The 24,742-nt window shown below is 37.2% G+C and overlaps 4 protein-coding genes and 1 long non-coding RNA gene across 8 annotated transcripts in view; 4 read left to right on the top strand and 1 right to left on the bottom strand.

Annotated features, from left to right (window-relative positions):
- Positions 1 to 69: 69 nt before the first annotated feature.
- sec11a (SEC11 homolog A, signal peptidase complex subunit) lies at positions 70 to 4,167 on the top strand. Its single transcript, XM_077564830.1, has 6 exons — positions 70 to 266; positions 1,743 to 1,852; positions 2,642 to 2,791; positions 2,871 to 2,990; positions 3,666 to 3,723; positions 3,803 to 4,167. The coding sequence occupies exons 1-6, from the start codon at positions 216 to 218 to the stop codon at positions 3,851 to 3,853; spliced, it is 540 nt and encodes a 179-aa protein (XP_077420956.1). The 5' UTR covers positions 70 to 215; the 3' UTR covers positions 3,854 to 4,167.
- Positions 4,168 to 5,923: 1,756 nt separating this feature from the next.
- On the top strand, positions 5,924 to 8,418 carry nmbb (neuromedin Bb). The gene is made up of 3 exons (XM_077564290.1): positions 5,924 to 6,102; positions 6,981 to 7,168; positions 7,733 to 8,418. Exons 1-3 carry the CDS (start codon positions 5,937 to 5,939, stop codon positions 7,781 to 7,783), a joined length of 405 nt encoding a protein of 134 aa, XP_077420416.1. The 5' UTR covers positions 5,924 to 5,936; the 3' UTR covers positions 7,784 to 8,418.
- Positions 8,419 to 9,411: 993 nt separating this feature from the next.
- Positions 9,412 to 16,119, top strand: LOC144050445 (tetraspanin-3). Its single transcript, XM_077563685.1, has 7 exons — positions 9,412 to 9,592; positions 11,061 to 11,252; positions 11,325 to 11,399; positions 11,523 to 11,624; positions 13,246 to 13,398; positions 13,484 to 13,567; positions 13,664 to 16,119. The coding sequence occupies exons 1-7, from the start codon at positions 9,530 to 9,532 to the stop codon at positions 13,754 to 13,756; spliced, it is 762 nt and encodes a 253-aa protein (XP_077419811.1). The 5' UTR covers positions 9,412 to 9,529; the 3' UTR covers positions 13,757 to 16,119.
- LOC144050444 (proline-serine-threonine phosphatase-interacting protein 1-like) lies at positions 16,115 to 22,902 on the bottom strand. The gene is made up of 14 exons (XM_077563684.1): positions 22,745 to 22,902; positions 21,650 to 21,750; positions 20,685 to 20,759; positions 20,586 to 20,620; positions 20,312 to 20,418; positions 20,158 to 20,220; positions 19,451 to 19,543; positions 19,295 to 19,340; positions 19,065 to 19,144; positions 18,805 to 18,903; positions 18,537 to 18,633; positions 18,277 to 18,450; positions 18,114 to 18,199; positions 16,115 to 17,036 (listed from the first exon to the last, which is right to left on the bottom strand). Exons 1-14 carry the CDS (start codon positions 22,775 to 22,777, stop codon positions 16,905 to 16,907), a joined length of 1,221 nt encoding a protein of 406 aa, XP_077419810.1. The 5' UTR covers positions 22,778 to 22,902; the 3' UTR covers positions 16,115 to 16,904.
- Positions 21,701 to 24,742, top strand: part of LOC144050446 (uncharacterized) — an 81,148-nt gene continuing 78,106 nt past the window's right edge. For all 4 annotated transcript variants that reach the window (XR_013293849.1, XR_013293848.1, XR_013293847.1 and 1 more), the window contains exon 1: positions 21,701 to 21,840. This is a non-coding gene — a long non-coding RNA (uncharacterized LOC144050446). The remainder of the gene's footprint in view (positions 21,841 to 24,742) is intronic.

The raw sequence follows: 24,742 nt of genomic DNA, 5'->3' as shown, positions 1-24,742 counted from the left end.
GTCCACCTTCCCCTCCTCCCTCCTTCCCGCTCTCGTATCCTGAAGCGACAACTCAACACAGCGCGCCAGAGTAGGCGGGACTTCCGGTGGTCGGCGCACCCGGAAGACAGGATGTGAGTTCTTGCAGCGCCCGACGCCGCATGCATATGCTCTCCCCCCCCAAACACGTTTTCATGTGAATTTCGTTGGTTTTTACGCTCTTATCATTTCCCACGATGATGTCGTTTGATTTCCTTGACGACGTGCGTCGCATGAACAAGCGGCAGGTGAGTGGAACGGCGTCACTTTGACTCTTTGTGTAGGGAAGCGACCCCCTGGGCTAACGGTCGCTAGCCGCCGACACACTTAGAAAAAAAGAAAAGAAAAGCTACAAACAAATCAGTGTTTTGTTTTTCTTATGCCAAATTAACTATATTAGTGTGACGCTAACGTGAAGTTGCCAAGCAGGTTTGGAAACGTTCATGTTGGACCAAAATCCTAAATATAACGACCATTATCATGCAACCTAAAATGCCATTAGATTCCCCCCCCCCCCCTCTCAACATCAAATAGCATCATAAATAGCTTAATATAGCACATGAGGAAAATTAGATTATCACAGCAGCAATATTCACAAATATACACTTGGATTAATAATTTCAGAAAAACACCTGGGGGGGGGGGGTGAATGCAAGAGTGACGTTTAGGAGAAATTTAAAAAAAAAAAACACTTACACCAATTTAATTTAGGAGAAATAAAAAAAACATTTACATCAATTTAAGCAAGAAAAAATATAATTGCGTGTTGGTCTTTTGTAAGTAATGCATGTAAATCTATTTATTCCACACTGTAATTGTACAATTTGTGCACAAAAGTAAAGTACATTGACATCAATGGTGTTTGAAAAATTCTAGATATGCCTAAATTGTAATACTGAGAAGCTTAAATATGGATAATAGTGTAGACTGCTATTCTGGCTGAATGATTTTTAGGTAAACATTGAATTTAAAATTTCCTGTCAGATATTGTAATTTTGATTAACTTCACAATTTAATTCAAATCGAGCTTCAGTGCAGCATTCACTATGTACGGTAACATTTACAAACATGACGGAAAATTACATCATACCGTCAAAACAAAAGCTATCAGAAGCTTTATGAGGGAAGCAGTTATTTTTCAGTAAAGCAAGAGCTACATGTTTGTTTGTTTTTAATAATCAAAAGTTGTTTTTTTTACTAAGATACATATTCATTGTACAAAATATAATATTATATCAATGCTTTTCCCCCCCATATTATTGTTAGAGATTTAATTGAGACAGACTATTCTTCTCTATAATTATTTTTCATTAAAATTTGCATTGAGGTACTGTTGCCTTCTTATAGCTACAATCTCTAACTCTCACTGCAGTGTGTGGATTGAGTGTGAATCTGTCAAACTCTCAAGTGTGAATATTCTCAGATTTCTATAGTCCTCCATGAAAGCAGGCTCGTGTGTTTTGAATCAAAATGAAGCATTTAAAAAAATTCTGCTTTTACTTTGCAAAACATAAAATATTTTTTTCATTTTCTGAAATGTTACTGACCAATTACCAGTAAGTGAATCATCATTTTGTGCCGCCTGACAGTCAATGTTGACAATTTAGCAATTTAAGCGTTTTAGACTGCTCTAGTGATGTGTAAAAAAAAAAAATACTGAATTGTGCAGGATTCCATGTTTTGCATTGTTAAATAATAAACGATAAACTGCATGTGTGTTGCAGCTCTATTACCAAGTGCTGAACTTTGGCATGATAGTTTCCTCTGCTCTGATGATCTGGAAGGGTCTGATGGTAGTCACCGGCAGCGAAAGTCCCATCGTTGTCGTTCTCAGGTACGTCCAGAAAAGCACCCTCTCAAATTTTGCCACAGTCTAAACAACAAAAACAAAAAACCTTGTCATTGAAAATGCACCGGTTGCTGTGTCTATCCCAGACCATTTGTGTGGGGGTCATACAATAGGTTCCAACAAGCATTGGTAGGCTATTTTGAATTAGCGTCACATGACCAAACCCAGAAAACAAGTGAGCCGTGACATCAGCAATGCAAGCTCGAAGGCACTTTGATGTCAGTTTAATCGACAGCAGGAAGTCATTTTATCTGCTTAATTGGTTGTCAACTGTCCATTAATCCGTAAAGATGTTTGATACCTTCCTTTTTTCATACCGATACCAGTATGAGTACTCAACTCTTGAGTAGTCACCAATACCATTAGTACTTTTAATACATAAAATTTCCCATAAAAAACAATGATGATTGTCTAGTGTTCTTCAAAGTTAAGATATTTAGGAAAGGAAAATAATAATATTGTGAATTTGCAATACTACTGACTCATAGTTAATTAAAATCCCAATTATTGACCATGTTTCAGTGATCTTTAACCGTCTTCTGGTATTTCTAGTATTCCAAAAAAAATACAATTTCCATAGTGGCTCGCAAAAGCAGCAAGAATAAGAAGTGGCATTGTTGTGACTGTTCATGTTAATGTGTTTCCAGTGAAGGCAGAATGTTGACAATGAGCCAGCAGGTGTGTCAGTGGTGGTTTAAAAGGAAACACTGTTGCAATGCTATGACAAGAATGATGTGAAACACATTTTATTTTATTTTTTGCGTCAAATTTCAGTGGCAGTATGGAGCCCGCCTTCCACAGAGGAGACCTCCTCTTCCTCACTAACCGCGTGCAGGACCCCATCCGGGTGGGAGAGATCGTGGTCTTCAGGATAGAAGGCCGAGAGATTCCAATAGTACACAGAGTGCTAAAGATTCATGAAAAGTACGACTGAATTATGTTTGAAGATGAGTTCAATGTGGAAGTTAAGAGACTAAATTATGCGTATGCTTGTAAATTTCAGGGAAAATGGAGACATTAAGTTCTTGACCAAAGGGGACAATAACGCTGTGGATGACCGAGGGCTATACAAGCAGGGACAACACTGGCTGGAGAAAAAGGACGTGGTGGGACGAGCGCGCGGGTAACTAAAGCGCGCATGCACACACACACACACACACACACACACACACGCACACACACACACACACTAATATCTAATATCCGTTCGTGATACTCTGGTTCAAAAAACTTTATTTGAGGCGGCTCTATTTAATTTGGTTACCATGGCAACAGTGGGGGAAAAAAAGAAGCAAACATCTACATTTTGATCAAATTCCAAGTTGCCACAGTACATTTCATAGCAGCACTTAACTGCAAGGTCAACAACACCAAATGTCAATTTTGAGTCCTTCACTAGATTTGGGGATTACGCGCCTGTGATCGCCAGTGGTTGATTTCCATTGAAAGAGGTTTGGATTAAGGGTAGATTGATCCTCTTCATGGGGGTTTTCCATCATGCCCAAGAGGCAAATCAAGGACGTTTCCTTCACGTCCTCTTGACCAGCCCGACCTTGCTTGCTCATTTTATTTGCCCCGTTAAGAGGAATTTCCCCAAGCCTAGCGCACAATACAAGACTATGACTTACAGGCTTACATTTTAAATTATCTTGACTGATTCAAGCACGTATTTTAATCAATAATTTATCAAAGGAAACTTCTCATTGAGCTAAAAAAACAAAAAACAAACGACTTTCATACATTAGAAATGAATTAACATACTGCTGTGGAGCCGACTCACCCATGATCTTTTCTCCAGGTTTGTGCCGTATATTGGAATCGTCACCATCCTCATGAACGACTACCCCAAGTTCAAAGTAGGTTTGACCTCTTGGCCGCCGACTCGACGTAAGGCTGAATGTAACCTCCTAACGTGTCTGCCATGTCCATGCACAGTATGCCGTTCTCTTCATGTTGGGTCTCTTCGTCTTGGTCCACCGGGAGTGAAATCTACGTCCAGTAATGAGAAGAAGAGAAGAAAAAAAAAACTCCAGTCATGACGCTTTCAACACAGCAATTAAGTTCCACTCTGTCCAACTTTTCGTTTTGTACCATTTGTTCGAACATTTTGTAGAAATGGGAATAGCTTTAAAATATTTTTGTGAGGGAACAAGGCTATTATTATTTTCAAGTGGAGGATTCTTAAACATGGTTTAAGCAGTGTTTCGTTCTTGTCTACTTATTGTCTTTGAAAACAACAGATGTGAAGTATTTTATGACAATATAAGCATTATTAAATATGGAATCTGGTTACCATCCAATATGAAGCATTTTTTTTATTGCTGTTTTCCGTGTTTATGGAAGTTATGCACTTTGTAAAGCGTTGTAAATTATTCTTAATGTCGGACAGATTTTCCTTTTCCGTATTTCTTTTATGTTGCCCCCGCTCTATTATTTTGTGGCAAAATGTGGCGTTTTCCTTATTTTGATGGGCAAAATATGTTTCCATTCAATTTAGTAAACCCATACAAAAAATACACCATATGGTAGACTTTTTTCTCTTTAATTCTAAAATATTGTATGCTTTAGCTAGTTAGTTAAAAAAGCGAGTGAGAAAAATTTGAATATTTTATTCTGTGTTATGAACATATCTGAGGTCACAATATTATGCAAAATGTAACTTGATTTCTGCATTGAAGCTATTCGTACACATTGTCAAATCAACATGAAGACATTTTTACACTTTTTAGCTTTGTTTTGAGACAAATTGATTAGCAGTTGTCCAACCCTCACACAGTTATTTTTTTTCAATTTTTGCCCACATTTTCCAGAGATAATTTGCGTGTGGATATCTCAAGTGACCTTTACACCTGCATCTGATAATTTCCCATCAACCGTTAACCGTAATCACACATTAAAAACTAAATGAAGATAAACAGTTCATTGAAACTGAACTTGTCGCCAAAGATGACCCGATGGTTCTCACTGTCTTCTAATTGGGCTGACATTAAAGCAGTGTGTGTGTGAGAATGGCAAAGGTTATAGAAAGAGCAAAGTACACAGCTGAAACCTAACCAGTTTATCACCTCCAAAGCGTCTAAAAGAGTCGGCGTGTGTCCTCAGAACACCGGCGTGCTGATGTGAGCAGCATTTTGCAACTACAAATTATGTCACGTGGCTCATTGTCATGTCAGGGACCCTGGCGACATGCTCATGGTGTGAGCGGGGGCGTGATACAAAGTAGCTGTGGACGCTCCCTGTTCCTGAACTTGACTGGGTAGTTTTCAATTTGTGTTTTGTATGGGTTTTATCCAGGTATTGGATTTTTTTTTTCTTTTTACAATGTAGTGTAATGTCAGACAGTGGTTAGCTTAGCACTCTTGCCTGACAGTCGAAAGTGTCTGTGTTCAAATATTGGCTTACATGCTCTCATGCTTAAGGAGATTTTCTCCTGGACCTCCGCTTTCTCCCTTGCATCCCAAAAACCTTGCATGTTACTTGTATGTTCATTGACGGCTGTCTAAATTGTCCATAGGTGTGAAAACATGAGTGTCGATGTTTATCTGTGCGGCCAGTCCGGAGTGTACCATTCCTCTTGCTCGAAGTCAGCTGGGGTAGACTAATGCTCACCTTTGCTAAACCCTACTACGCTCCCAGCCTCACCAAGTCAAATTGACCAGGTAATCGAGTAAATGCCATTTATCAGAAACTGCTGTTTCTCCATCAAAACTCAATGCAGCTCTGCTTACCTTGTGTAAAGCCACCACTGTCACTACTGAGGTGGAAGTTCAAAATGGCTCGCTTTGACACATTTGATTTAATATCCACTTGATGCATGGATACCAACCCAAGACCAAACTATTTGTATACAAACAATCAAATGTCAACGTTCCATAATATTTCCTAATTATATAAACACGATATTCATGAAAGTGTGGGCTAAAAAGTAATGACATTGTATGCACAATGGTTCATGATGTGCACAGTGACTAAAATACATCATGAGCGGAGGGGGTGGGGCCAGGCCATGGGTGCCTATAAAAGCGGGAATGATGCTCCATAGAGACGCATACACTCACTCACACACACCATGAAGGGTCTGCCAGTGAACAGCGTGTGCTGGTGCGGCTTCCTGACTTACCTTGTCTTCTTTTCTCTCGCCTCTGTCAGCACAGCAGTCAGCTTCGACCTCACCGAGTTGAGGAATAAAGTGGCCAAAATTAAAGTGAATCCCAGAGGGAACCTTTGGGCAACAGGTAAGAGCAAGCTTTTATTAATTATGTAATGATAATAGTAAATCATGAAAACTAATGAAGTGCATTTTGTATGGGAGCCAAAGTTTAAGTAATGTACGCGATAAATAATAAATGTGTACAGTGTTGTCATAATATTAAGCCAACCTTTTTAACCACTTTTTTTCCTCCCTTTCTTTCTTTCTTTTTTCACCCTTCTTTTTATTGACTACTACAATCGTCCTACATTTATGAGCATATTCGGTAGACAAAAATCTATACACCTGAAGTGTTCTTTAATGTTTACTAGTGATTTTATGGTTTCTTGGTAAAATAGATTGCACACATTACTATTCTTATTAATAAGTAAATACATTTATTTTTTAATATAGCACAATTTACAATTGAGAATGTTTTATTCCACTATTTCGAAAAGCATTATAATACAACAGTATTTTTACAATTAAATTTATTTTTACACTAATTATTTTAAATTGTGGTTAATATTTTTATTCGTTTTTGACTAAGCTTATAGTAAAACCAAAAATAAAGCCACTTAAAGAAATAATTTCATATTTACCACTACCATAATGTCAAATGAAAAATAGTTGCCTTAAAGTTTTCTGATTGTAAAAGAGTAAAGTGGCATGCATCTTTTTTACTCCCATATTCCAAAAACATATACGTTAGGTTGATTAAAGAATGTAAAATGTAAAAATCTATAGTTTGAATGGTTGCTTTTCTATATATGCCCTGCAATTGACTTGTGATCAATCCAGGGTGTACCGCACCTCTTACTCAAAGTCAGCTGGGACCCATGACCTGAATGAGGACAAATTAAATATATGTTTAATTGAAGTCTAATGATAATTTATATGTATATATATTTTTTTCTCCTTAAGGGCATTTCATGGGCAAAAAGAGTGTGATGGAAACCCCACTGCTCTCCTCCACTGAGGATGAGCGGGTGAGAGACTTGGAGGTCTCCCGACCGCAGGGACGCAGCGACATCAGCGAGCTTTTCCAGGACTTCGTGCGCGTGGTAATGCAAGCGCAAGTGGACTCGCAAGAGAGCCGCTTAAAATCACAGGTGAGGTCTGTTGCTTGAAGTTTTGCGATGAAAGGATGCTGCATTTGAGCATTGCTGTTTTTTTATTCCTTGTATTATTATTATTATTATTATTATTATTATTATTATTATTAAAATGTTTTAGTATTTCCTCCTAGAATTTATGCAGTTTTCATTTCTCATTTGCTATAGTATTTCTTTATTTTAACATTATTCATATATATATATATATATATATATATATATATATATATATATATATATATATTTTTTTTATTGCCTCTATCATCCAAATATTTTTTTGTTTTTGTAATGTTTTTCTGTGTTTAATGTATATTTTTATTTTCCTAATATTTGTATCAATAGTTTAAGTAATATTCGTATGTTTCTTCTATTATTTTATTATTTGGTCCTAATATTTTAGTATTTTTCCTAATATTTATATATATATATATATATTATTTATATTTCCCTAATATTTTTATTTGTGTATTTTTCATCAAATGGTAAGGTATTTTTTTTTTATTGAATATTATAGTATTTTTATCAAAACAGTATTTGTGTGTGTGTGTGTGACTGTTACAGGAGGCAGAGATGCTGATGAGGATTTTGGAGATTTACACGCAGGGAAAGTGATGAACGGCGAACGCCATTTAGGACAGTCCACTGCTCACAATGATTGTAATCTACTCTATTTTTTGTGCCCATCACAATACTCGTTTTTTTTTCTTTCTGTTTTTCCAAATGCTACAATATTTGGTCTTGTTTGCTTATGTATAGTCAATGCATTTTACGGTACTACCGCTGTCACTTTGCAGTAAAAACAAGACCCCTGAGGATTTTGACATCACTATTGTGTGAGCAACAAAGCTTCTTCCATTTTCTGCAAAAACACATCCAAAATAGCACTTGTATAAATAAATATAAGGCAGATATATGAATCACGTTTCTACTTGCCTGAATATGTTGTATGAAATCAATATAGACTTTCAAACACTTGGTAAAAAAGCGATGAGCTACCATCTCGATCAATAATGGTGAAGTGGCTTAGCTTCTCGTTTTAGGCTTATGCTTGAGTGGTTTAACTTTGGTTAGGGTTATAATTGGGCAGCCTGCAGTATAGTCACTATGTTCTAAATTATTTATAAATTCATTATATGTTTATTTTGGAGACTTTAGTTTCTATTTAACTGGCTACTGCAGTCACTGTGTTCATCTTGTATACACTATCTGAGGATACTTTGATAAAATAGAAACATAGCATATGCCAATAAAAACACATGGATGGATGAAAAAGACTGTTGTACTTTTGGCTTTCTTTCCCTCATATACATATATTGGATATAAATATTATTTTGCAATGTTGCTGTTGATGTAATGTGTTGACACAGCGCTTGTATTAATTAATTTACGTGACTGCATGTGCAATTATTACTGTCCAATGACGTGTATAAAAATGCAGATCCCTGTTCCTCATCCACTCGTATTACATTACATCCACTTCCTTAGCCAACACAACACAGCTTGTAAGACTAACTGTGGTACAAATATAAAAGTTTACAAGTTTCAAAAAGATGACACAGATACAAGGTCAGAGACACTTTTAACTCAGTAAAACTACTGCTGGTAATAGTGTGACACATTAAAGACAGTGCACCAAAAGGTTACTAATGCCCATGTTAGATTGATGATATTCTACCAGGAGCATCTGAATAAAAGATTTCAGATGATGATGATTGTTACATATGTATTAGCGAAGATGACGTTGGGGGTTTCTTACCATTTTCTTTAAAAACTGAATATTAAATAATTTAAGCATTAGGCTAGTGCTGGTGGCGATACTCTACTACCACCTTCTGAACAGATATATACAGATATTAATGATGTGAGATTAATTCATATTGCCTGTAGCATTTGTTTTTAATAATAAATTAACTTAAATAAGCAACTGACATATTATGTTGAACAATAATATAACAAAAGTATCATATTTTATGAGACCAGGAAAAAAATAAAACATAAAATGATATATTGAGAAAATGAAATAATATATTGCAATATATTAATGAATTAATGAATAAATTGATGAATTAATATTTTATTATATATACAATTATACGTACATTGATATTCAATTTGAAACCTAGGCTGGGGCGATTTGGCGTGACATCACATACCACGTGACCTTTGGGTCCCCCTATGCCGCGTTTTCATTGGTCCATCCCTTGAGAATCCGCACAGTGGGCGGGGCCGCCGAAGCCATTTCATTATCAAAACAGTAGGGAAAAAAAGTGCAGCTTCTAGCAGGTGCATCGCTTTCTCCCCTTCGCACACAGACAAAAGCGATTTCTATTTTATTTATTTATTTTAATTGAGTGAACGATGGGCCAATGTGGGATTACATCATCTAAAACCGTCCTGGTTTTCCTCAATCTCATATTTTGGGTAAGCAAATGTGACCACTTTTGAGCGATGCGCGGCAGGCATCCTTGAGGACGGACCGATGTTGTTAGCAAGCTAGCGCACTGCGACAGCAGATATGCGCGTTTTCAATTCTGCTTCGTGGACGAGCCGTATTTGAGGTTATTAGTACGCAAAATAGTTCAGAATTTAATAGCGCATAATATGCTCAACAATGTGCTGCGCTATGCATTGACTGCGTTGGGAGCCACGACCATGACGTAACGTGGCAGCTGTTGACCTGCTGTGCTACTTAAGCTAGGATGATGCTTCATGCTAGCAGATCAGCATCCCATAATATCAACAGTCAATGGCCACCTGCACTGACTCACATCCAGACCAACTCCAGTGTTAGTAATGCTCATTTTAATGGTAGCCGTGGATATAATTTAACATTGCGACTAATATTGTTGGCGATGTGTAAATCGGAACGTGCCGTTTTAAAGTCATGCATTTGTGCGGAAAATCACATTCAAGCCTTAAATATAAATCAGTCAAATGCAAACCAGTAAGTGCGGTGTTACTGTAAGTGGTGTAGTACAGTACAGTAAAAATATAATGCAATAAATCTCTTGTCTCTTTTGTTGTCTTGTTTCAATCAGGAACTGTCACTGTCGTATAGAATTGATTATCCTTTTGATTACTTCAACTAATAAAGCCCATTTATTGCAATCATTTGAGCATTTTCATGCTTTTTTTCTGGCATTGGAAAAACAAAACATTAACTATAAAGTAAATGTATGTATAGTTTTTCCTTTGCAGAGCAGTTTTGCCAATTAGTGACTTCATTTGAGGAGCAACTTCGTAATTTTTCGCAGCAATGAACAATTTTCTTTTTTTAATTTAAACAACAGTTTTTACTTCTTAAATTAACAGTGTGCATAGTGGCCAAATCTATTTTCCTGTCTAGAGAAATTGTCAGTGGAGCCATTTCAAACAAATGTAAATTTCAGTTTAAATGTGTAGCAGTTCCAAATGGGTTGTGTGTCTTTTTGCAAAGCTAAATTTGAAAAAAAACAAAACAACCCCCCAAAAAACAAACAAAAACAAGATAAGATCTACTTATTTATTGTAATGTCATTTTAAAAACATTTGTTGTAGAGACCGCAAAAGTCAAGACCAAAACTCACGAATCTGTTGTAAAAACAGACAAATTACATTACTGATATTATAAACGTTTTATTCAAGGAATGTACTCAACTCTTGAGTAGTCACCAATACTGTAAAATACCACAAGTACTTTTGATGCATAACCCCCCCCCACACACACAAAAAAAACAATGACATAATTTTCAAGAAAGATCTGTGCTGGATATGCCGATGTAGCGTTATTGAATTTCTGGTTCCTGCTCGCAAATGTCCATCGGTCGCCGTCGTGAGTACTGATACCTTGAAATAAGGCGGTGTGAGAATATGAGAACTAAACATCACCTGTATATGCATTTTTGTGTAGGCGGCAGCTGGCATTTTGTGCTACATCGGCGCCTACGTGTTTATTACTTATGATGACTACGACCACTTCTTTGAGGACGTGTACACTCTGATCCCGGCCATCGTCATCATCGCCGTGGGCATGCTTCTCTTCGTCATCGGTCTGATTGGCTGCTGTGCCACCATACGCGAGAGCTCCTGCGGCCTGGCCACCGTGAGTGCGCACCTGCCACTTATATTAAGACAGACAACATGATCAATTATTAACTTTTTTTCCTCTACTCAGTTCGCTGCTATCTTACTGCTGGTGTTTGTGACAGAGTGTGTGGTGGTGGTGCTGGGCTACATCTACAGAGCAAAAGTAAGCTTCTTTATAGTTTTTCTGTTTTGTTTTGTGGATGTTAAGTTCCAAAAAGTGAAAATCCGCAAAAATACATGCAAAAAAAAAAAGATGAGATGGTTTGATAAAGTATGCGTGTTCCAGGTGGAAGATGAGGTGAACCACTCTATCCAGAAGGTATACAATGAATATAACGGCACCAACACGGACGCTCCCAGCCGCGCTATCGACTATGTGCAGAGACAGGTGAGGTGGGGAAAATTATACAAAGTACTCTATTATTGTTTCTTGTCATTACCAATTCTAAGGTCAGTGCTATGCTTATGGGGGTAGGGTGGCCTTTACAAATGTTGACAAACAGCAAAAATTGTTTTAATTGTTTTTGTAGTTTCAACTTTAAATTATGCCAGACATTACAACACCAAAATACTTTATACTATTTTATATCAATACAGTATAAAGTTGGTAGTCTCTCAGTTAAAGCGTATCACTTCAATGTTTATTTGACATCAGGTACTATTTTCTGGGCTTTGGCGCCATCTTGTGGATTCTCACAGCATTACAGAAAGAGCACAAATACAGCAAAATGGTGAATTTGCAAACTGCTAAGAGGCCAGGGCTTATTGTAATATTCACTATTATCAGTATTTACTATATTATGTTAATTGTAACTGGAATTTGAAAAAACTAAACAATAAAATGACTATTATGAAGAAAAAAGCGCTGAGGTAGACTGGGTGTAGCCGGTGTCGGTACCAGATGTGATCGGCCGGCCAGATAATATCGGGGTCGCCTAACGAACACGTCACGCTACAGGATTGGCTAGAAATGATCCAATTGACGATAAACATAGGAAAGAAATATTAACGATGTAAAATAAATAACAAAATGTACGGGCTGAAATTGTAAAAACGTAAATAAACCTAAGAATATAAAAGCAAGATATATTGAATAAATAATAAAATAGATTGAATAAATGAAAAATATACAAATTAATTGCCTGAGTTGTGACAAATATTGTCAGTTTAGATTGCTAATGTGGTCCTATTATCATTAAGAATATAAGAATATAATATAAGATGCTAAAAAATGAAACCAAACCGAAGTGAACATGTCTGAATCGAGCATTTCGTTAGCGCTGCTGTACTGACAACGCTTCCATCAATTTTTTTTTTATTTCTTAAAGTATCCTGCTTTTATATTCTTAGGTTTATTTACGTTTTGACAATTTCAGTCCATACATTTTGTTATTTAATAACAATCTTTAATATTTTCTTTCCAATGTTTTGACATCAACCGGATTTTTTTCCCCAAATAACTTTATTGTACAATTGTAAACAGATAATCTCCAGCCAATCCTGTAGTGTGATGCCGCCGGTAGGCGACACCGATACAATCTGGCAGCCCGATCACATCTGGTACCGACACTGGTATGTCCGAGTATCAAGAAGGATTACTGAAGGCCCAGGAACCAAATTCATGGCCCAGATTTAGGGAATTCACTAATGCGGGCAGGAGTTTACTACAGGTCAATCACAATAAGCAAGCTCTTACGTATATGTTTAGTTTCCTGCTAAATTTTCATGAGTGCACATTTGCCCAACACATTTCCAACCATGACCTCACATATAATGGGAAGTGCCTATTAGAATTTTATTTCTTCTGCCATTCTGACTAAATAGACTAAATAATGCTGATAGCCATTTATCGTTTTAAAGCATGTCAATGTCTTCTGAGAGACTGATATGTGATATATGAATAATGCTGTGTTATCAGCGGCATCTATGAACTGCGATCATTACACTTAGTATCCGACCCGTTGTCTACTCTGCTGATATGTGAAAACGTGTCCTGCGTTTTGTTTTAGCTTCACTGCTGCGGTATCCACAACTATTCGGACTGGAGGAACACTCGCTGGTTCAAAGAGTCCAAAAACAACAGCGTCCCTGTCAGCTGCTGTCAGCCCAACATCAGCAACTGCACCGGCACCCTTGCTCGACCGGCAGACCTCTACCAAGAGGTGCATGCACACACAACAAATCCAGTGTTGTTTTTCTTCAATAAATAAATGTTCACTGACCCATTTTGTTGTTTTTTTCTTTTAGGGTTGTGAAGCTCTGGTTGTGAAGAAGTTAAAGGAGATCATGATGTATGTCATTTGGGCTGCGCTAACTTTTGCATCTATACAGGTGAGGACGAAACGAGTCACAAAATGTAAATAATTAGTTTGAAGTATAAATCCTAAATCACAAAGTTGTCCTACTCCCTCTTCCGTGTGCCTCCAGATGCTGGGCATGCTGTGCGCTTGCGTGGTGCTCTGTAGGCGTAGTCACGATCCGGCGTACGAGTTGCTGGTCACCACCAACAGCTACGCTTGAGGACTCGCATGGCCAGCATCGGAAGGCAAGCGTCACCACGTCATGGTAGATTTCAACTGTAGTTCTATATTTAAGCTTAGGTATATAAGCTCAAGCACACCTTGCACAATCCAATAAAGTAGCAAACACTGGCGACGTGGTCCCAACACGAGGGACCAATTATTTATTCTTATTATTGACATGCTTTTTAAGCTCTTTTTATGTTCCTTTCCCGACATGCTTTAAAAAGCCAGCATATAAATGTCTATCAGCATTATTTAGTCTTTTGAAAAATAAAAATGAGCTCAGAATGGCCGAAAAAAAAAAATAGCTGCTTAGAAATGAAATCATGGTTGGAACTGTGTAAGGCAAATGTGCACTTGGAGAATTTAGTAGGAAATTGAACAAAAAAAAGAAAAAGATTATTTTGGACTATAAGATTTTGAGGGGAATTTTGGCATTTTGAGGGGAATTTATTTGACAAAAACCAAGAACTGTAGCGCTTGGACTGTCACCCAAAATCAACGTTCACTTATTGTGGATACTTTCTTTTGGCGGTTGGCAAATACTTTTGGTGCATTACCGAAGGTGGCCACAATGGGAGGGAATCTTTGACTGTCTCATGATTCGATTCTGATTTTTGCGATTCAGAATTGATTTACAATTCAGAATGATTTGATTGACAATTATTTCTGCTTCAATTTATAGATGTGCAAAGAATCGTGACAATATACTCCAGTCTGATTTGCTAATCGCGGAACTTTTATCACTCAAAAGAACGGCTATTCATACAAAACACTTCAGGAATGTTTACAGTGAAGCGTCTTAACATTACTCACCTGTATATGCTCTTCCAACGCTGCAAAAAAAACAACAACTTTTATTGGCATAACTTGATCGTGACTTTTTCCTTCTACTCTCTCATGTGGCTACAATTTAACAGTGTATCAGAATGCGCGGAACCACACTTCCTCTAAGTGGCCAAATCGTGCACAACATGAACAGCGCTCCCAATAAAGCAGTATAAAATTTTAATACAATCGTTTTTGGGACATTTAAAACCGATTCTGAATCTTACTAAATGAGAATCGCGATTCTTATGAGAATCTATTTTTTTGTCACACCCTTAGTGGCCACCAGTGGTAATGCACCAAAAGTATGTACCAACCCTCAAAAGAAAGTTAACACGATTAGGTAATGGGGATTTTGGGTGCCAGTCTGCGCTCTAATTTTAATATATAAAAGTCACCAGACCAGCCAATCTATGAAAAAAGTGTGACTTACAGTCCGAAAAATACAGCAATTTATAGTGGTTGAAATTGAGTAAACCCTCGCATTAGTGCACTCTCTAAATCAGTGGTGGGATCAGTTTGGTATCTAAAACACAATAATAATACAATTTGGCATGCTGACATTAGTGCGGGCCAGTTTGTTGGACCTGTGAGGTGAATTTGAAATCATAGGTTGAAGAAATAATGAGTCCTATTGCTAACATATTTTAAATAATAATGATCAGCACTGATCATGAAGGCCTTGGGCAGATTAACATTGACATGGCAGCGCATAAAGGCTGAAATCTTATTGGACAGAAATCTAAGGTCTACATAACACGTCCTGGAAGCTGTGTAGCTAAGAGAAACGCTGTGAAATGAAAGAAAATAGGGGGGGAAATTCATATGATTTTAATGGAACAAATGTTAACAAATGCAGGTAAGAGCTTCTAAGTACTGTTTAAGACAGCAGAGATGAAAACAAAACACTACCTTAAAAAAATGCATAGTTACGAGCCAGTCAACATGTTCTCATTATTGTAGCTTGTTACTTTTGTACAAAATCCTACAAAATTTGTGTGAGAACCGGCTATGCATGGTTGGTTTTTCCTTATGTGCTACTTTGTACTGTGATTGGAGCTTTGAAGACATTTTGTGAAAGTTTTGATGTAAAACATATTAAAACCAGTACAATTTGTTATTTTTTCCCCGTAAAAAAAACCGTTTGATTTAGCAGTGAAGCAGATATTTTATATTTCCTGTTTTATTTCATGCTGTGAATTTAGTTGTGCATCCGCTTCACTGTTGAAGCACTGTGAATATATATAAAGTGGGAGCCAGTTGGATCACCAGTGTTGTAAGTGTGGGTGTATAATCAGTATTAAGCGCCCCCCTCCTTGTGTTTCATTTTTGTAGTTTGTTAGTCATACACCCAATAGTAGGAATGACTTATTTTATATATAGTTATTTTTCTGTGAAATTGTGCAAAGTTTTCATTTACTTGGAGCTGTAAGTTAAATCCAAAATATTTTGCTGGAGCTGCGGAAAAAATAAATAGTAACAACAAAATTGTGTATAGCTTTGAAGAGGAAACAAATAAAGTCATACATTTCAGTTTGACTGCTCCTCATTTATTCTTTTTCATTCACGAGTTGAAAGAGTGATGGAAATGTAAAATTTGTAACATGCAAAAAAATACATTAAAAAACTTAAAAAAAAAAAAAGCTGGAACAAATTTTTAACATGCAAAAAAAAAACATTTAAAAGACAAAAAAAAAAGTTGGAGCAAATTTCGAGGCCCAACGTATATGATAGAAATAAGTTTTTTTTTTTGTCATGATGCACTCTTTTTCTTCAAGCAGACATTACGTTGTTTTTTTTGTTAAACAGTTCAGCCATTTTTCCAGATGCCTACCAGCACGATAGGTGTCCAATATGAAAAGGAGGATACAATGTTGTCATGGCAACTGCTGACAATGTTGCCTTTTACGAGTCAGTGTTGCATTAAACTTGTTTTAGTTCAGGATAAATTTTGAACTGCATGTTAACATAGTGAAGAGGAAAACATTTTGCACTCTCCAACTTTCTTGCCTTATAAGTTTTATTGTTTGTCTAGAAAATTGTTTTAAGTACACCTCTGCATAACATTGTATCCTGAACATTAAAGAAAAGGAAAAAAACAAAACGTACAACAAAGAATAACTTTAGTAACATTTTTTTTAAAAGTCTGTAACAGAAAATATAAAAAAATGCATCAATTTACCTGAAATTCAAACAACAATTGAGTGCCACTGCCACCTACTGCTGTAGATGTCCAATTACTATGGACAAGGACTCCCCCGTTTTGGCATATAGCTTCCTCTATTTTAATTTCATCCCCCCCATTCCTGTGAGCCAGTTTAGAGTTTGCCTAGATAGTTCCCAGGCACAATTCCCTCCTGCCCATTTCTCTCCACAGTCCACCAGCCATCCTCACCGCGCACCAGGACCTTAACCACATCGCCTCTTTGGACCGTCAGCTCATCTTCCACCTGAATAGATCATAGAACAACTATTAGTCAGCATTTTGGTGCTACTAGTAATGTTGAGGAGGATACAGTACTTAATGTATGAAAAATGCCTACTCATTGGGCCTAATAGTGTCATGAGTGCAGATTAGTTTACTCGTAAGGATTAATACTTACTAGGCCAAAAGTGGCACTATAGTGCCACCCAAATTGAGTCAAAAAAGGACCAACTCAAATTTTTTGAGTTATTCAATTAACCCAAATAGTTGGGTCAAATGAATAACCCACACAACAACCCAAAAGTTGGGTTACTTTGTGGGTTATTAATTTAATTTTACCCAATTTTGGGGACGGGTTAAATAACAAAAAAAGTTGGGTCGGTTCATTTTTGATCATTTCAATTGGGTTATTCAATTTACCCCCAAAATTGGGTAAAATCAATAATTCACAAAATCACCCAACAAATTGGCTAGCTTTGCGGGTTATTATTTAATTTGATCTGTTTTGGATAAGTCAAAAAAGTTGGGTCGGTTCATTTTTGATAATTTCAATTGGGTTATTCAATTCACCCAAAAAGTTGGATCAAATCAATAATCCATAAAACGACCCAACAAATTGGGTTGCTTTGTGGGTTATTATTTAATTTGAATAGTTTTGGATTAAATAACTCAAAGTTGGGCTGGTTCATTTTCCACTCAATTCAGTTAAGTTACCCAATTTGCCCAAAAAGTTGGGTTGTTATTTAATTTGACCCAACGTTTTGGAATAAATAACTTAAAATGTTGGGTTGGATCATTTTTGACCAAATTCAGTTGGGTTATTCAATTAATCCAAAAAGTTGGGTCAAATGAATAATCCTTTGCTTTGTGGATTATTAATTTGTTTAATAAATCAAAAACTTGGGTCAATTGACTTTTAACCCAATTTGGGTTATTGTTTACCCAACTGTTTTTAGAGTGTAGTAGTGATTAGAAAAACAACAATATTACAATTAAGACATTAGATATCTATTAGTGTGCTGGATTGTATGAACTAGTGAGAACAAAGTGCATGAAGTACATGAAGTGTCTCAAAGATCTGGAATAAATGTTTTTCATAGACCTGCGCAGTATAGTTATAAATTGCAATGTAGGCATCTTCCTCCACCGCTGGCTGCTGGAGGCCCAGCAGGGATGCATACGACCCATCTGAAGACATCACATAAAGCGGATGAGGAGGAATTGTCCTTTCAATACATCATTGCTATAAACGGCACAGGACATACCCTCGTCACTAGAGGGCAGTATTGAAGGGCGTCTGACAGCACTGTTCTCCACAGAAGCTTCCAGAAGAGGATCCGAGGTCCTCCTAAGGTCTTCCCTGCCCCCTGTGAAGTGGGCTAGGCCATTTCCATCGGATGTGGTCTCCCTCTGGTAATAGCTTTCAAACACGATGGGCTCTGTGAATTGTCCATAGGCGTGAATGAGAGTGTAAATATTTTTTGTCCACACACAAAAATATGGATGGAAAAGTGTGAGAAATCACCTGGTGGATGCCAGCCCGTCTTTTTCATCTCAATGAAACAGTTGTTGTCGGTGGTGATGTCGCAGTGCTCCAGGCACTTCCTAACCTCCTCAAAGAACTGATAGGAGATGATAGAAAGACCATTTGTTGGAAATCAAAGGTTACACGAATGTAATGAAATCGTAACAGAAATTGGGTGGAGTTAAATTGTTTCAGGCAATTTTTTTCCGTTAATGAAGCTTCCGTCTAACTACCTAGTACACAAAAGTCACCAAGTGTGTGTGCTTGCCTCGTCATCTTTGACGCACTGCATGGAGATGTGATTGCAATGGTCCCACAGGGTGCATCTGAGCAAGCTGATGCGATCAGCCTCCATTTGCTGGAACACCTACAAGAGCACATCCACATTTTCAGCATCGGGATTTGTTCCACTTTTAGCTGATTCACTGCACATGATTCGCATTTCCCCAAATGAGGCAGAGTGGTGTCAATAGAGAGGAAGCGGGTAAACTTCCTGCTTGTGATGGCGTGTAAAACTTGTTGAGCTACCTCACACGTGCTTCTGTGTGTTTCCTCCCAGTCCTGGCGAACACTTTCCAGCTGGTCGATGTTGGTCAAGTGCAATTTCTCTGTCAAAAAGTTGGGAGATCATTCAATCTCACAAACGCCTGCTTGAATTCATCATTGCTCAGCAACAGTTGCTTTCGACAAAACAAGACTGGAGAAGTGTTTATTTACAGGCAGTGAACAAAAAAAGGGCAGATGACCAAGAATTGTACCTGCTTCACACGCTGATTGTCTGCATTGCTTGGCCCTATGCCGTGCCTGCAAAAACAGAAACCATTTCATTACAAGTAAATGTAGATTTTTTAAAAACTGGGCAAACCTTCTGTGTGTATTCTTTAAATTACCGCATATTAATACACACACAATACCTTTTCGCCATTTTTGACTGCAATAGCAGTCTTCTCTGACGTCTGTTCTGCCTCGTCCGCCTCCTTGCATCTTGCTTCATAGTTTTTCTTTGACTGTGGGTTGAGATGGACAAAGTTCAGTCATTTACTATGGATAGGCAAAACATAGGCATATATCAATATTGGTATATATAATGAGCATTTGTGAGTTAAACATTTGAAGATCCAGCTCCTCTGAAGTTTTATTTGTTGCATCGTTTGACAAAAAAATTCAGTTTTGGGGTAATTTTGAATGCTAAGAAAAAAACACCATGACAAAATTTACATCACACGGTAAATGTATAAATTATGAAACTATTGTGTTTATTGTACTATATTCTATTTGTATATACGTCTTTTAAAATGTATTTTTAAAAATACATCATTTTATTGTTACCCTTGGAAGATATTTTTTATGTTTTTATAAATAGGCATCGTAAGATGGCGGCCTTTTGGTGAGGGGCGTGGCTTTGGTCAGGAAGGAAGCTGGCTAGCAGGCTAAACATTAAAATCTTGCTAGCAGCTCCAACGTCATTCTATCAGCATCACGAAAAGGCAAGCCTTTTTTTTCTTGAAAAATGACAACTTCATTCTTGTAATATTTCGAATTTGTGCTTGGTGCAGCAACAGATATGAATTGTTTGTCTCTCGATCGGCATTCAACAGGTTGTTCCTAGTGTCATCATTACCTCCGTGGTTTTCCTGTACAAAGACACCTTTCTCTTCTGCACTTTCTCCATGATGCTTTCAAACTGTGAGGAAAAAAACCTGAGAACTACGACCTTGCATGTGATATTATAAAAGTTCTCTATAAAATTTCCCTCCTAGCAATTTACCGTGTACCTTCTTTCTCTGCTCTTTCTGCCGCTCTCTGAACGCCTCCACCTTTCTCACCTCCTCTTTCATTGCTTCCGATAATTGGATGTGAAAGTTTCCCATGTTCTCCATCTCTGCAACCAAAAATAACACGTAGTATTGTGGCTCTTTACACAAGACGGTTTCCTCAATCAGTGGTCGTGGGCTATTTATTTATTCAGCTACAGTAGAATGTCAATCATTCATTTGGAGTAAGGCGTTTATTGTGGAATGGCAGAGCTGGATAAGTAGTCTGACTTACGTGTTTTTAGTTGCTCGAATGAGTCTTTCAGAGTGCTGCATGGGAGAATTGTGAGATTGTGGTCAATTATGTTTCTTAATGAGAGAACCAGATGTCTACCTGATCTCTGCATGTCCTCCAGCTTTTCGGGCTATCGTCACCAGTTCACGCCCGTACTTTTCCTCTGCTGACGCCCTGTGCATGAAACACTACCAATAGTAAACACTTAATCATATTGGTACATTTGTACAGTCACAAAATGATGGACAAAACAAGAGCTATTATGAAAATGCTGCCCATTATAAAGATATTTTTGCTAATTTTCAAACTAACTTAGACATTGAGGTCTGTTGCATTTTACAATAATACTATAATTTGTTATATATACCTATATTTTGTCATATGCAAACATGACTAAAGCGAAGTGTGGTCGAATTTGAAGCAGCATCCAGCCAAGCTGTGCCAAAACAGTTTATATGTTGTTTGACAGTCATACTAAACAATTTTATTTATAATTTAACATCTATCCATGGATGAAAAGGCGTAGCATAGTGAGTCTCTGTCACAAAAATACACGAGTACAGTCAGTGAATTGGGCCTCTCAAATATTCACATCTGCTTTTTATATCTTGCATGTTTCCTCTCTTTGTATCATTATGAGAGGTGATAATTTTTTGTAAATCATACAATACAAAATATTAGTAAAATAAACAATTTTATGCTGCTTATACATAACAAAAATATTTGATTATGAATAAAAACTAAAAAATTGGGAATTAACCATGATTTTTTTTGTTATTGTAGAATAAACAATCATTATTTTTACATTTGCTATTTTTCTAGTAGACAATGTCTGCACATGTATGCCTTAAAAAAAAAAAATCTAATGTGTCCCCTAAGTACAATTGCTTTCTCATACCCTCATTTAAAGCTCACTGAGCTGAAGTCTCACGTGATGTCATGCATGATACCGAACTGCACAACTTCAGTGGCGTTCGACCGTAGAGGATTCACTGTATGTTTATTGCTGTGTATATTACTGTGCATGTGCGTAATAATGCACTTTGAGCAACAATAATTCATACCTCATCCTTAACAACTCTTCCACATCTTTGCACATTTGTCTTCCATCTCGCAGGCGTTGCACCAGAGCTTCGTAGCCAGCATGGGAGGTAAAGTCGAACCCCTGTGAGAAGCATAGACCACGTGCTGTTGCGTAAAAACAGCGGTCGCAATGACGAGCATTGCTCAGCAGTTCTTGCCACATGTCCTTAAGGTAATTCTACACTCGTCGTTGGTTAAAAAGCAGAACTTGCCTTTTTGAGTAACTCTGAGGGACGGTGCCATACAATGCAGATTTAGTGATTGTTTTTAACTGCTAAGAGTAGCGTGGTTACTTTAAATCAGAGAAGGGCAAAGTATGACCTGCAGTCCACAAACAAGCTATTCCATTCTTTAATCTGACCTACTGAGCAGTTACGTACAGTAGGCATCACCAATTATTATTATTTTTTTAAATGAAAGCTACTTTTTGTGCTGATCAATGTGAAGGCTTAAACGTCTGCTACATGCTTCTGAAATGCCAAATTTGCTAAAATCACCAGTGCATTTTATGTTATGATCAATGATAAGGAAATTCATCTATCATCTATTATCAGCTAGGAAGCAGATAAATATTGATAGGCAACACTTTTTTAAAAATGAAAATCTACAATTTTCAAAATAATGACAACATTCTGAGGAAATCACAATGTCTAATCACTCATGAGCTATATTTAGAACAGTTCCATGGGCACCATGTTGATGACCTTTGCTGTGCATTATCAAGACTACAAATTCTCTAATATTTGTTGTATTAATGTTCTCCCTGAATTTCTTCATAAAAATGTACGTACGGTATTGTTCATTTTTATTTCACTTATTTATCTCAATACATGAATAACTAATTGGTTTATTTTAAATAATAATATATTACTAGATGAAAAATATTAATATTAATTTAAATGTATCTTGTTCCATGTTTTGGTAATAGCATTTTTACGATATTGTCAATAAAGTAAAATTAAAAAAAATATATATTTTTGCCCACCCCTGCTTGAAATAATGTCATTATTAATAACACAATTTACCTTTACCGCGGCCAACTTTTAAAGTAAGAGACCACAACAAAAGTGACTTACCCAGAAAGCATCTCTGAACATCAAACGTGTCATCGTCTAGTTCCCCAACAAGTATGAAATCCTCTTGAAGCTCTTTTCACAAAGTAAGAAAACTATTTTAAAAAGTGTAGCCGCAAGTTTGAGGATTTTGGGTCACTGGGCACTTTGTCTCAACTCAACTCCCCGACTAGCAGTGAGTCATTTTTTGAATGAGGAAGAGCTTCTATCCCATGATGTCACTGATCACGTGTTCAGCATGCTGGGCCTCTTTCAGTACGCTCTGGGAGGACTGTTTGCAGTTTGTGCAAATATTAACGTTCGTTCAACCGACTGCTTGGATAATATTGACACTGAAAATGGTTTGCTGACCAGTGTACTGTTAATCACAAGAATGGTCAATTCACAGTATGCAGTAATTTTAGCAGTAAGTAACAGCATCGAAGCAGCTCTGTGTTGTAGCGGTTAGCATGGCTGGCTCACAGTTTGAGGTTCTGGGTTTGAATCTCGACTCAGGCGCTCCTGTATGGCGTTTGCATGTTGTCTGTGGGCACTCTGGCTTTCTTCCATGTTCCCAAGCAAGCAAACTGTCCAATGGCGTGCAGGGTTGGTGTGAACGGTTGTTTGTTCATGATATTGAGGGTGCTGTGATCAGTCTGCCAATTTTCGTGAACGTCTGTGATCGGCCGATTTTTGTAAAGTGAGAAAGTCCTTGATCACCGATTGCCTTAAATGGGCGATTGATCACCCTAAGCGGCCAGTTGTTCAAAATCGTTATGTACTCTAACCATTTAGCAGCTGCAAAAAATGAACAATGATGTCACATTCTATTACAGAGAATGACATCATAACTTTGTTCCTTTTTTAGTAACATGACGTAGTCAATAATGCAATATGTAGATGTTTTATATATATATATATATATATATATATATATATATATATATATATATATATATATATATATATATATATGTATATATATATCTTTTAGCAGTAAATAACAGCATCGAGGCAACTCTGTGTTGTAGCGGTTAGCATGGCTGGCTCACAGTCTGAGGTTCTGGGTTTGAATCTTGAGTCAGGCGCAATATATATATATATAAATTAACTTTCACCAGCAATGTCAGAAGCATTGCAAAATAAAACGAAGAATTGGTCTGTGTTGTTCATTCTCCGTTAATCTAAGATAAAAATTCTTAACCCGCCATTAGCTAACCGACCATTGTGTGTTGTTCAAAACCTGGTTAGTCACGTGGTTAGTAAACACCACTGTCAAAGTTAACTGTGTGGCTAACGTACTGGTTAGCACCAATTTTTCATTTTATTTTCTACGGGTCTTGCGGTTTTGCGGAAAAATGGATAGCCGAACGATCCCAAGTATTCCTAGGGAAAAAAAGAAGCGGATTTGATTTTTTTATATTTTTATTTATATATTTTTTTGATATTCTTTATAGATACGTGTGTAATATCGAGAGTTCTGGAGACTCAGACTCCCTTCAGAGTGGGACATTTTTTACACTTTTACATCGTGACTGCAAATGAATGGCGCTTGCTCAAAGTCACCACAAGCTCATTTAATTAAGAATACACAGAACAATTATGATTAAATAAGATTTGACACTCCAGAGACCCAACTATTTATATAAAAACATGTCTTCCCTTTAAAATGCTCAAAATATGCTCCTGGAAAAATAAACAAAACACTTAGCCTTTGTATGGTAGACTTTTTTTTTTTCTTGTGCTACATGGTTCTGTAATGGCCACAAGAGGGCGACACAGACCTGACTATGAACTCTACCTAGGAACGGTAAAGTCAGAAGTACTTGTGAGGAAGAAAAAGCCCAAATCAGTTCACCCAGTTGGGATGAGCAGCGCCTTGTGCCCGGGGCGCCTCTGAGGGAGGACATGTTGACACTTCACACAGCAAAACTGAAGATTTCTATTGATTTTTCAAATGGAGGAGAGTCTCAACAGCTGCTTGATGAAAATCGGAGGCATCTCACACACACACACATGCAC

Source organism: Vanacampus margaritifer, chromosome 4 (genome assembly GCF_051991255.1).
Source record: "Vanacampus margaritifer isolate UIUO_Vmar chromosome 4, RoL_Vmar_1.0, whole genome shotgun sequence".
Lineage (NCBI taxonomy): Eukaryota > Metazoa > Chordata > Actinopteri > Syngnathiformes > Syngnathidae > Vanacampus > Vanacampus margaritifer.
The sequence above is the reverse complement of the archived record's forward strand: the minus strand, read 5'-3'. Positions and strand labels throughout refer to the sequence as shown.